The sequence below is a fragment of the Myotis nattereri genome, assembly GCF_964212035.1.
Source record: "Myotis nattereri genome assembly, chromosome: 19".
Classification (NCBI taxonomy): domain Eukaryota; kingdom Metazoa; phylum Chordata; class Mammalia; order Chiroptera; family Vespertilionidae; genus Myotis; species Myotis nattereri.
Window position 1 is genome coordinate 12,123,286 of NC_138095.1, and position 13,002 is coordinate 12,136,287.

At 44.1% G+C, this 13,002-nt stretch overlaps 1 protein-coding gene across 1 annotated transcript; it reads left to right on the top strand.

Moving 5' to 3' along the window:
* Window positions 1-1,735: 1,735 nt before the first annotated feature.
* Window positions 1,736-13,002, top strand: DENR (density regulated re-initiation and release factor). Its single transcript, XM_081114082.1, has 8 exons — window positions 1,736-1,844; window positions 2,601-2,715; window positions 5,710-5,729; window positions 6,418-6,502; window positions 7,602-7,685; window positions 10,598-10,714; window positions 12,461-12,600; window positions 12,705-13,002. The coding sequence occupies exons 2-8, from the start codon at window positions 2,610-2,612 to the stop codon at window positions 12,747-12,749; spliced, it is 597 nt and encodes a 198-aa protein (XP_080970208.1). The 5' UTR covers window positions 1,736-1,844; window positions 2,601-2,609; the 3' UTR covers window positions 12,750-13,002.

The window sequence follows — 13,002 nt, forward strand, 5'->3', positions numbered from 1 at the left end:
GAGGGAGAGAAAGAAGCATCGATGTGAGAGAGAAACATCCGTCAGTTGCCTTCTGTACACACCTGACCGGGAATCGAACCCACAATCTTTTGGTGTATGGGGGACGACGCTCCAACCAGCTGTGCCACACGGGCCAGGGCATCAAGGGGTTTTTGTAAGGATGAAATCAACTAACATGTCTAAGACCATTTAGTGAGAGTAGAGACGTCCCTTGCTCACGGCATCCCCCAGTGCCTAGCACAGTGCCTGGAGCATAGTAGGAATCTGAGAAAGTTTTCTGGAATGAGTCCCCCTGGACTCTGCATGCCCCAAAGAGCAGGTTCTTGGCACATAGTGGGAAGTGGGTGTCAATAAATGGAAGCTGTTATTATTGCTGGGAGCTATTATTATCGGAACCAAACATGCTTGGGAACAAGATCTTCTTTCACTGATGTCATGCAGAAACGACTCTTTTTGTGAGGGGGAAACTCCTCTTTTATGGAAGAAAGATGTCAGAGTGGAGGCCATGGTCCCTGGTGGAAACTATTATGCCAGAGGGCTTCATGGACAAAGTTGTTTTGTTTTTTTAAAAATATACATTTTTATTGATTTCAGAGAGGAAGGGTGAGATATCAAGAAATAGAAACATCGCACTAGCAGCTAGGGCCTAGCTGGTTTGGCTCAGTGGATAGAGCATCGGCCCGCGGACTGAAGATCCTGGGGTTCGATTCCAGTCAAGGCCACATGCTTGGGTTGCAGGCTCAATCCCCAATAGGGGATGTGCAGGAGGCAGCCAATCAATGATTCTCTCTCATCATTGATGTTTCGCTCCCTTTCTCCCTCTCCCTTCCTCTCTGAACTCAATATATTAAAAAAGAGAGAGAGATGGAAACATCAATGATGAGAGAGAATCACCAACTGGCCGCCTCTTGCACGGCCCCGCACTGGGGATCGAACCCACAACCTGGGCATGTGCCTCCAGGAACACATAACCCTGACCTCCTGGTCCATACGTCATTGCTCAACCCCTGAGCCACACCTGCCGGACACAAGGTAAGTTCTGGGCAGAGAATTTGAGGATGCTGCTGCTGATGGTGGTGGCGAATGACGTTGGCAGCGAAGGAGGAGAATGAGTTGGTGGGTAAAGCAAACCAGAAAAGAACCCCCTCCACCCTCTACAAAGCACATCTTGGTCCCATTCTTTCCTGCAAATGTGGCAGCGTTATTCCCAGGGAAAGCCTGAGATGAGATCGATTCCAGGGTACGACACACGCAAGGATCGGTGCACAAGAAGAAGGCGAGGAAAACAGTCGTGAGAATGTGGCCGAGGAGAAACACCTGAACAGCGCTGGCATCGTCTTTTCAACAGTAATTCTGCCAACGTAGGGAACAGGGCTGAGATGTAACGAAAACGCCTTTCCCAGCCGCAGTCTCCTGGCGGAGGGCTGATTCATCCAACAGGCGTCCTGGAGGACGCATCCCAGACTGCGGGGCCCGTTCACCCGGCGTCACTGCGGACTTCGACGCACGTTTCCGATCGGCCTCCCCGCGCGCGCTCAGGCCGCCCGCCACCCGACCTCTCTCGCGGGTCACGAGCACCGCCTACTGGTTATCGGACCCTCGGCGGCTCGGCCCCGCCCCCGAACGCCACGCGCATGCTCCGCACGTCCTCCACGCCTCCCCGGCTTCTCGCGACAGCCACCCAGCGGCGGCCTGAGTCTCGCGATAAAGGCTCATTGTCTCGCGGGATCGCGCCGGCAGACGGGCTCTCGGGTGGCCCGGGCCGGAGAAGAGGAGTCGCATGTGTCGCTTCAGCTGGCGGTAGTGGCGGGAGCGGAGGCGTCGGCGGCTGTACGACCGCCCGGGTAAACGGTCCCCCGTGATCTTTCCCACTTGGGAGAATCGCGTGTAGAGAGCGTGGGGGGGTAGGGGGGGAAGCTAAGGTGCTGCGCCCGGCGGAAGGGGCCGGGCGTCTCCACATCCCCGCCCACATGGGCCCCTCGGTTGTCCCCGGGATTAGCCCCTTGGCTCCCGGTCGCCGCTCTCCCACCTGGACCGCCCTTGTCACCCCAGTTCCCTTACTTTCTGCGCCTCCTCGGCTCTCCTGCCCTATTTTCTCTCCCGAGACTCTGGTCTCCCCGCCCTCTCCCACTCCCATCCCGGCTCCTGACTCCCTTGGCGTGTAGCTGCCCTCACACCCTGCCCTCGGGGCACCTCCGGGGACCCACCCCTTCTTTGTGGGGCCTTTTCTTCCACCTGCTGGGTGGCCTTCATTGCCGCGGGTTTGCACCCCTTCCTAGTCACCCCAGACCTTTTGCCCTCCCGGTCTCCACCGAAGTTGCCCTGCCCGTTCTTCCCCCCATTCTTTCCTCTTGGACGAGTGCCCTCTGCCCCCCAGGCGCTTGCTTCCCCGTAGGCCCTGTGCCCGGAGCGGCTCCCGTTTTGTGAATCCTAATGGCAGCTTGTATCCTCATCATCCACTTGACAGCGGGGAGATGAAACGGACTTGGGGTTCGGGTTATTCCTGGTGGGGGACGAGGCAGGGCCACCCCCGGGCACGGCTGCCCCGGGGTCGCGGCCCGCGGTCGTGCAGATGTGTGTTCTTTCCCCCCGGCTTACAGGTCTGTGAGATGGCTGCTGACAGTTCCGAATCCGGGGGCCATGACTGCAAAGGAGACTCCAGGAGCAATACCAAGTTAGATGCCGATTACCCCCTCCGGGTCCTTTACTGCGGAGGCAAGTGTGCCGCGGCGTTTTTTGTTGTTTTTGTTGTTGTGTTTTTTGCTTACTGTGTGTGTATGCCTTGGGATCATCGTTTCACGTTTGGTTCCCTTCCTCCTTTTTCCATCGGTCTTCGTCGTGGGGTGCATCCTTCATTTGAGACGGGAGAGATGAACACATTTTCCCCACCTGTGCGGGGCTTGTGCCTTGTTACCTGGCCCCCCGGCGAAGCTCACAGTCCTGTTGGAAGAGAGACAAGCAGATAGACTGTTTCAGCCGGATGTTACTGGCTAGTCTCGCTGTTAAAGGAGGTCGCTTCTCGGATATGACAGGGACGCGGGGAGGAAAAAGCTTGGTGCACGCCTGGAGGCGCGATCCGCTTTGTGCGAGTGTAGCAGAGGGAGGGTGTCAGGAGCGAGGAGGAGGGGGTTTCAGCGATGTGTGTGGAAGGACAGTCTTGGGACAGGGTTCTTGGTTTGATTAAAAATAGCCCTGGCCGGTTTTGCTCAGTGGATAGAGCCTCGGCCTGAAGACCAAAGGGTCCCGGGGTTCTGTTCCGGTCACGGGCATGTACCTTGGTTGCAGGCTTCTCCCCGGCCGGGCCCTGGTTGGGGCTCCTGCAGGAGGCAACCAATCAATGTGTTTGTTTCTCTCACATCGATGTTTCTCTCTGTCTTTCCCTCTCTCTCTCTTCCACGCTCCCTAAAGATCAATGGAAAAATATCCTCTGGTGAGGATTAACAAATATATATATATATTAGCCTAAATCAGGATTCCCTCCTTTGAATATTTGCCTCATTTTCAATACAGAAACATTTGTGACTTGGAAATGCTCTAATTTTTTTAAAAAAATATTTTATTTTTTTAGAGAGGAAGGGAGAGGGATAGAGAGTTAGGAACATGGATGAGAGAGAAACATCGATCAGCTGCCTCCTGCACACCCCCTACTGGGGATGTGCCCACAACCAAGGTATGTGCCCTTGACTGGAATCAAACCTGGGACCCTTCAGTCTGCAGGCAACGCTCTATCCACTGAGCCAAACCAGTTAGGGCGGAAATGCTCTAATTTTATTAGCATCTTGGAAAGTCTCAGAAACCTTTGAAGGTACAAGACAGTAAAAGGGCAAGTAAACACTAATTTTTTTAAAGTATATTTGGCCAGTTATTATGTGCCTAGCAATGTTTTAGGTGCTGGGGACTGCGTAGGGAGTAAGTCAGAAAAGATCCTTGTTTTCGTGGACCTACATTCTGTGAGTGGAATAGAGACCTCCTCCCCTGGAGTTCAAGGACTGTAGAAGGAGAGGCGATGTTACTGAGTTAAAAAGTTGTATCAACTCATCCTTTATTGAATATCTTTGACTAGAGGCCCGATGCACAAAATTCATGCAAGAGTAGGCCTTCGCAGCCTCAGCTTCATCTAGAATGTTGTCTGGAAGATCATCCGCTGTTCGGCCATCTGGTTGATTTGCATATTACCCTTTTATTATTATAGATAGTGCCTGGTGGGTGTGGCTCAGTGGTAGAGCGTCAACCTATGAACCAGGAGGTCATGGTTTGATTCCGGGTCAGGGTTTCGGGCTCCATCCCTGGTGGGGGGTGTGCAGGAGGCAGCCAATCAGTGATTCTCTCTCATCATGGATGTTTCTCTGTCTCCCTCTCCCTTCCTCTCTCTGACATCAATAAAAACATTTGCCGAAACCGGTTTGGCTCAGTGGATAGAGCGTCGGCTTGCGGACTGAGGGGTCCCAGGTTCAATTCCGGTCAAGGGCATGTACCTGGGTTGCGGGAGCGTCCCCAGTGGGAAGTGTGCAGGAGGCAGCTGGTCGATGTTTCTCTCTCATCGATGTTTCTAGCTCTCTATCTCTCTCCCTTCCTCTCTGTAAAAAATCAATAAAATATATTTTTTAAAAAAAACATTTAAAAAATACCTTTGATAGTAATTTAAAATTAGTGTAAAATACCTCAGTAAGAGAGTAGGTGGAGGAACTTCTTGTAGTGTTGGCTGAGTTTTGTTATATATGCGTTTTACTGGGTTATATTGTTTGACTTTAGAGTCATGGCCAGAGTTTGCACCCTGACTCCAGCATCACCAGCTACCTGACCGTGGGCAAGTTAACAAACTTCACTGAGGGCTAGAGGCTTATTTCTTGAGGCCTATAAAATAAGTCAGATGATTTGTATCAAGCTTCTGGTACAGCAACTAAGACAAGAATGTATGTACGCCCTAACGGGTTTGGCTCAGTGGATAGAGCGTCGGCCTGCGGACTGAAGGGTCCCAGGTTCGATTCTGGTCAAGGGCATATACCTTGGTTGCGGGCATATCCCCAGTGGCAGGTGTGCAGGAGGCAGCTGATCAATGTTTCTCTCTCATCAATGTTTCTGACTCTCTATCTCTCTCCCCTACCTCTCTGTAAAAAATCATTAAAATATATTAAAAAAAGAATGTATTACGATAAATGCTAACTATTATTATTATTAGAAAAGTATACTAGTGTAGTCAAGAGCTATTCTTTATATCCTGTTTCATCAAATCTGGAATTCTTTATTTTATAAGATGTACCATTATTTTAGGTTCCACTAAGAAAGAAAAAATGGTCAGATTGACATAGCATAATTATAAGATCATCCCCATATAATGTCAGGTTGTTCCACTTAGTGATGTGACATTTGAAGGTGACTGTGAGATTTTTGCCTTGAAAAGTTAGTTTACAAATAGTGATTTGTAGAGGGAAATTGATTTTATTTTATTATTTTTAGTAATAGGAAAAGGAAAAAGTATATTGCAAAGAAATGGTAGCAAAGTGCCACTGAAGTTTATAAGTGTGATATTAACCATGTGCCTTTTGCCTCAAACAAGCAAGGCATGATGGTAGCATTTGAATAGTAGTACAGAAAAAATATAGAAAAAAGTACAAATGAGGCATTTTGTCAATTTTAAATTAAAGTTATGATGAGTGCTATGTGTGTGTGTATTTAAATTTCTAAATCTTTTTCTCTCCATTTCCCCAGTGTGTTCTTTACCAACAGAGGTAAGTTCTTTTAAAATTCTTTTAATTTCTGTATTTGAGATCATTGATTTTACAGCTATCTTGAGAAATTTTTTCTTATTTTTCATTTTCTATCATTTAGTAGTAGATTTTCAAACTTTTAATAGACAAACTTGGTTTAGAATAATTTTATGGAATTACAAATTTTTAGATTTTGAGTCTCATGTGTACATCTTTTGCACTTAGCCATACAGTTTGGGTTTTTGCATGGCACTCATGAATAGTCAGTCAGCTAATAAAACAAGAGTAACTTTAAAGCCAAAATTTGACATGCAAGCAGAGGAAAGCATGAATTATGTTTAAGACTTCTGTTAATAAGCTTCTAAGTCAGGCTCTGTGGGCAAGCCATGAAAATAATGAGGCACCCATGTGCCAGAGCAAGAAGTAGATGTACTTGTTTTTGTCTGTTTGTTCCCTTTCTAATGGCCCTTCTGTTTGATGGAAAAGAAATAAATTACTACAGTGAGAAGCTGCTTAATTTCTTTTTATTTCTGATTTCTTATGGGGCATTTCCTGGTTGAATATAGATTTCCTGTGGATAAGACAGCAGGTGGAAGTAGTTAGTTTTATCATTCTTTATGTAGCAAGTACTGGGAATGCTTTTAAATGAAAATATATTGGTTGATTGAAAATGTTTTGTTGTAACTCTGTTTATTCTTTTCCCACCCAGTACTGTGAATATATGCCTGATGTTGCTAAATGTAGACAGTGGTTAGAGAAGAATTTTCCAAATGAGTTCGCAAAACTTACAGTAGGTATGAACATTTTTTTTCTTTCATCAAAACTTGTATACCCAAAACAAATGCACATAAGGTATTATTTTAAAGATACAAAAAGTCTTCTTTTAGTAGGATAATTACAGAATTATAACCTGTATTTATGAACTTTAAAACTATCTTAAGTTCTTGGGTTAAAATTCCTGTTTTTTTTTTAATATATTTTATTGAGTTTTTACAGTGAGGAAAGGAGAGAGATAGTTAGAAACATTGATGAGAGAGAAACATCGACCAGCCGCCTCCTGCACACTCCCCACTGGGGATGTGCCCGCAACCAAGGTACATGCCCTTGACCGGAATCGAACCTGGGACCTTTCAGTCCGCAGGCCAACGCTCTATCCACTGAGCCAAACCGGTTTCGGCTAAAATTCCTTATATCAAATCACACACTGCTTCCTGTGTCTTCTCTCTCTGAGACAGTGTATGTTAAAAATATCACCTTTTTTATATAAAGAAGAGTAAATGATTTAGGGGCAAAAATATATTTTCACTCAGTCATTTAACAAATTATTTCTGTGAGCATACTATATGCTACACCCTGTTTCAAATGATGAGGATAAAGCAGCAAACAAAAGATGTGTTTGGAAATTATATTCTCGAAGGGGAGACAAATAAAATAAGTAAAATGAGACAAATGACATAATTATGTTAAGTAGTGATAAACAGGGCACAGGGAGATAATAATTATTGGGGAAGGCCCTGGCCGATGTGAGTCAGTGGTTAGAGCATCGACCTGTGCACTGAAGAGTCTCTAGTTCGATCCGTGGTCAAGGGCATGTACCTGGGCTGCAGGTTCGATCCCCAGTCCTGGTCAGGCCATGCGAGAGGTAACCAATCGATGTGTCTCTCTTCTCTCTCTCTCTCCGTCTCTCCCCTGTTCCCCTTCCCTCCATTCTACTTTCTCTAAAAATCAATGGAAAAAATATCCTCGGGTGAGGCTTAACAAAAATAAAATAACAGTCATGCTCAATTGTTGTAAAATTGCTTATTTTTGTATGGGGTTGCTCAAAGGTGATTTGATTTTTTTACATTAGTAGGAAGTGATGTTAATGCTTTTGAAATTTGTTTTTACATCTAGAAAATTCACCCAAACAAGAAGCTGGAATTAGTGAGGGTCAAGGACCAGCAGGAGAAGAGGAAGAAAAGAAAAAACAAAAGAGAGGTGAGACCTACCTCCACGACTTGATGGACACAAACTTACCTTCCCTCTGCCAGTAGGAATCAGTGATGAAAGCATTTCCAACACCAGGAACGCCCGCCTGTAATTGTAATTCATGAATATCATTCAGAGGGTACAGAATCTTGTTTTCAGGGGGGAATTGGATCCAGAGTGATTTGTGGCTTTATCAGCAAATTAGACCTAAGAAAACATGCTTTATTTGCCATATACATATGTAAAAAGCAACCAGCCAACTTGATGATGTGAAAACTTTGTTGCCTTATTAAACTATCTGTGTATCCTATTTAATTAGAGCGAGAACATTTATATAAATTTTTTCTTATTCTGACAACTCAGTTGACAGTTTTTTTACTGATGTTGCATATACCTGTCTGTCTCTCCTCTGGATCCTGTCCCTTCCTATTTCTTCTTCCTTAATTATTCTCCCCGTGACTAAAATTAGCCTATAGATATTTTTAGGACTTTGCATCTTTTCAAAAAATTTCCAAAGAGCCTATGTCTTTCTTTGCCTTATCCCCCTGCTTCCCTTCTTAGCCATTCGCTTCCTGTTCACTGCCCAGTCTGTCCTAACCTAACTTTCACGCCACTGAAACCCTCTAATCAGGGTCAGTAATTGCTAAATAATGATAAGAGCATTTGAGGACTCCTTTCTTGAAGTGCTGTACTTCCTTGGTTTCTGGGACGTTCTTTTTCATCCTATCACTCTTCCTCGGTCTTCTGTCCCTCAGAAGTTGATGTTTCCCTAAATTCTGTCTTCTGCCCTCTGCTTGTTCTCCTAGGGCCGTGGTCGGCAAACTGCGGCTCGTGAGCCACATGCGGCTCTTTGGCCCCTTGACTGTGGCTCTTCCACCAAATTTCCATGTGTGGGCGTGCATACAGTGCGATTGAAACTTCGTGGCCCATGCGCAGATGGCGGTTTTCGGCCTGGGCGAGTCTATTTTGAAGAAGTGCTGTTGATATTTGGCTCTGTTGACTAATGAGTTTGCCGACCACTGTCCTAGGGTGATTCTTCGACGTTCGTAACTTGGACACTTAGAAGTCCCCAATCTGTGTCTCTGGTCCTGGCCCATGTCTCTACATGGGGAATGTGCATGGTGCCATAGGCGTCTCAGATGCAGGATTTCCAAAGTAAACGTTCTAAGTCCCAAATCTGTGTCTTTTGTTTCCCCTATTTTGGTTAATGACAGCACAGTTTACCCAGTCATCTGAGCCAGAAATCTGAGACCCATCTTAGGTTCTCTCGTTTTGTCCCTTTAGTCAGTTCTAAATTCTGTTACATTTCTCTCTTACTCACTGTCTTTATCCTGTGCCTAGTGGCCGTTGCTGTTGCCATTGCTTTGGTTCAGATTTTGATTAATTTCTGCCTGAACTAATGCAGGCTCCGTGGCCTCCCCATCAGCCTAACTCTTCACAGACCCACCCTCCACACTGTAGGGTGATCTTGACAAAACATAGATCTGGTCGTCTCACTCCTGCACATTCAGTGGCTTATCTCCTTCTTCAATGTAAAATCAAATTACAAGCTTGATGTACTGTTCCTTTAATGACTGATACAGAACTTTTTGCTTTTCCGGCTTTATCTGCTGCATATCCATAGTGTGCTTCAGGTGTAGCTCTCAGATATAATGCCTTTTCTTATCTCTGAACTCGTTCCTTTTCCTGGAATGTTCTTTCTTAAACCTCTCCAGCCAGGACAATTCCTTATTCTGCAGGAGCTTAGATGCCACTTCCACTAGGAAATCTATTCTGTCCTTCAGAAGCAGGGTGAGCCGCTCCTCTTCGAAGATGCGGTAGTGTCGTATTTATGGATCCTATCTAATAATAAAAGCATAAGATGCTAATTAGACTGGACATCCTCCTGGACGACTTTCCAGACGAAGCCGGGGCTGCTAGAGAAGCCTGGGTCCCGGGTGCCTTCCGGCGGCTTGAGGGAAGCCGGTGCTGGCAGCCGGGGGAAGGAAGGCCTACTCTTGCATGAATTTTGTGCATTGGCCTCTAGGTATAGTATACTAGAGGCCTGGTAGGGTCCCTAGGCCTGGCGGGCCATCAGGGCTGATTGGGCCTTCCTTCTCTCGGCTGCCAGCTGCAGGCTGGGGCCTTTCATCATTCCATGCCGTCCCCTGGTGGTCAGCGCATGTCATAGCAATGGTCAAACTCCCAGTGGGTGTAACTCCTGGTCAGTCGAACTCCTTAAGGGACAATTTGCATATTAGCCTTTTATTATATAGGATTATTATATAGGATTATATAGAATAGCAGGTTGCTGTAAAGATTTAACATTTCCAACGGGGGGATGGGAGCATGAGTTTGTGTGTGGGGGGGAGGTTGGGGGTTAATGGGGGGGATGAGGACACATTTGTAATACCTTAACTAATAATAAAAAAAAAAAAAAGATTTAACATTTCTATTTTTATATATTTTTTTATTGATTTCTGAGAGGAAGGAAGAGGGAGCGATAGAAACATCAATGATGAGAGAGAATCATTGATTGGCTGCCTCCTGCATGTCCCACACTGGGGATCGAGCCCAAAACCCAGGCATGTGTCCTGACCCGGAATTGAACCATGACCTCCTGGTTCATAGGTCGACACTCAACCACTGAGCCATGCTGGCTGGGCTAGATTTAACTTTTCTTGTTGCACTTGACTAGACTTGAGAATCCTTGAAGGGCTGTGTTCTGTTCGTTTTGTGTCCTTAGTTCAGTGGTCGGCACATATTACTTAAATATCTATTAAATGAATACTCACGCACGTGTTCATTAATTTTGTATTAGAACAAGCAACTGTAGAAATAAAATTTGGTACCTTTTGAAAGTTAACAACTTTAAAGACAGTATTCTCTAACTATGTTGAAAGTGAAACAACTAATGCTAAGTTCTTCCTTAATAAATAAAGGTGGAAGGGGTCAAATAAAACAAAAAAAGAAGACCGTACCACAAAAGGTTACGATAGCCAAAATTCCCAGAGCAAAGAAGAAATACGTAACAAGAGTGTGTGGCCTTGCAACTTTTGGTGAGTTTAATCTTAAGTGTGTTTTTTGTTTTATTTTGTTTTTTTCATTTATTTTAATTAGCCAATTTAAACCAATCTGATACAAGGTTTATTTTTTAACTTGTCCTAGGTCAGTGGTCGGCAAACTGCGGGTCGCGAGCCACATGCGGCTCTTTGGCCCCTTGAGTGTGGCTCTTCCTAAGCCTTAGGAGTACCCTAATTAAGTTAATAACAATGTACCTACCTATATAGTTTAAGTTTAAAAAATTTGGCTCTCAAAAGAAATTTCATTCGTTGTACTGTTATTTGGCTCTGTTGACTAATTGAGTTTGCTGACCACTGTCCTAGGTTATAGAAAGTAAATGACATTAATTAAATTTCTGCTATTAGTCTTTGCATAACCTTACATTAGCTTTGTTTAGGGAGGCAAAAATACAAATTACTTACTTTTCTTATTGAGACCTAATATATTGACTTTTAATTACAGTTTTCCATGTGTTTGAAGGAAACCTCTTTTTATTTCCTTCCAGAGCAATTATTAGGACACACAGAAAGTTTCTTTTAAAAGACAATTTTCTTTCTTTTTTTACACCAAACAACAAATGTAACAAACAGTTGCTTTTTGATCTTGAGTGTGTTTAAAGCATGTGAACTCTCTATATATTTCTCTTTCTAAAAATCTGGAATCATTCAAAATTTCATGGGTCTGTTTTTGCTAAGAAGATACAGGATAAGATTCTGCATTTGTTACTATAGCTTCAAAATCAAATTTGGAAGACATTTTAATGTCTTTCGCAGAGACAACTGGTTTAACTTTTTCCTCTCCAGAATTCCTGCATGGGCACATTTTATGTAGAATAAAGAGGGCAAGGATAGGGTTCCTTTTGACGCCCACCAGTGAGTGCTGCTCCTTTGGCCCTGTAACTTGGAGGGTTGCAGAATGACTCGTCCCCTCTGGGAATGACAGTAGAGGGTGAGGGAAGGTGGTGGTGGCAGAAGGTCCTGCGGGGAGGCCTTGAATGAATAGTGAAACTGCAAATCAAGGTCCCTTTGTGTGACAACACAGATTGGAAAACAATCACTGGACCACATTACAAATATTAGGTTTATTTCTCTGCTGTAAATTATCTTTTTTTTTTTTTTTTAAGAGATACAGAAGAATAAAGAAAGGGATATAAACAAAAGAACTTCATTGTACTCAGAAGTGTATATGTAATGGAATTCATGTGTTCCTGGATTTATTTATTTATTTGTTTGTTTATTATTATTTTTTAAACCTTCACCCAAAGATATTTTTGAATTGATTTTTTTAGAGAAGGGGAAAGACAAAGAGAAATATCTATGTGGGAGAAACACATTGATTGGTTGCCTTCTGCATGCGCCCTGACCAGGGCCCTGGCTGGGGAGGAGCCTGCAACCGAGGTACATGCCCTTGACTGGAATTGAACCCAGGACTCTGGTCCGCAGGCCTACGCTCTATCCACTGAGCCAAACCAGCTAGCGCCCTGGATTTATTTTGATCTTACTATATGAGTCATGAATATTATGGGTGATGGTATTTTTATGTACTGAGGCTGTATGTTTACCTTGAATTGTTGCATTAAGACCACTGCCTGTGATGGTGATTATTGTTCTGAAAGGAATATGAAACCCATGAATGCAATCTGTTTTATGAATTTAAAATGCAGATTAAATTTCAAAATGGAAAAATGTCCTTGACACACAATTCTGATTATAGTTTTGTTGTTTCTTTTCTTAAAATAACAGAAATTGATCTTAAAGAAGCACAAAGATTTTTTGCTCAAAAATTCTCCTGTGGTGCCTCAGTGACAGGGGAGGATGAGATCATCATTCAGGGAGACTTTACAGACGACATCATTGATGTCATTCAGGAAAAATGGCCAGAGGTGAGTCTATGGACCATACACATCTGTAGAAATACGTTACTATGGCAGGTTGCTTTCCTGTTATTTTCTATCACAACTCATGAGATGTAATTTGTGTTTTATAGGTGGATGATGATAGTATTGAAGATCTTGGAGAAGTGAAGAAGTGATTTTGAGAATTTGTCTGTATTTAATGGTCTGAACTGAGAGTTGGCCAAAGGGGGAGAGGCCTTTTGAAAAGAAAAAATATTTATCCTACAGTAAAACTGTGGACTACCCTCGCCCTTGGCATTTTCACTGTTCTGTACAAGGCTGCTTGTGTTTTGTTTTGTTTTTTTATTGCCAAAGTCCTATAAACAGGGGAGACTGTCATGCTTATGCATGAAATAGAATTTAGTCAAATAAAAATTTTTGGTCACTTGG

What these genes read in the sequence shown, in the direction of transcription:
- DENR (XM_081114082.1), top strand. Translation starts at nt 2,610, where the DNA reads ATGGCTGCTGACAGTTCCGAATCCGGGGGCCATGACTGCAAAGGAGAC. An exon ending in TGTGTTCTTTACCAACAGAG is followed by an intron (nt 5,730 to 6,417) that starts GTAAGTTCTTTT and finishes TTTCCCACCCAG; the next exon opens with TACTGTGAATATATGCCTGA. An exon ending in TTCAGGAAAAATGGCCAGAG is followed by an intron (nt 12,601 to 12,704) that starts GTGAGTCTATGG and finishes TGTGTTTTATAG; the next exon opens with GTGGATGATGATAGTATTGA.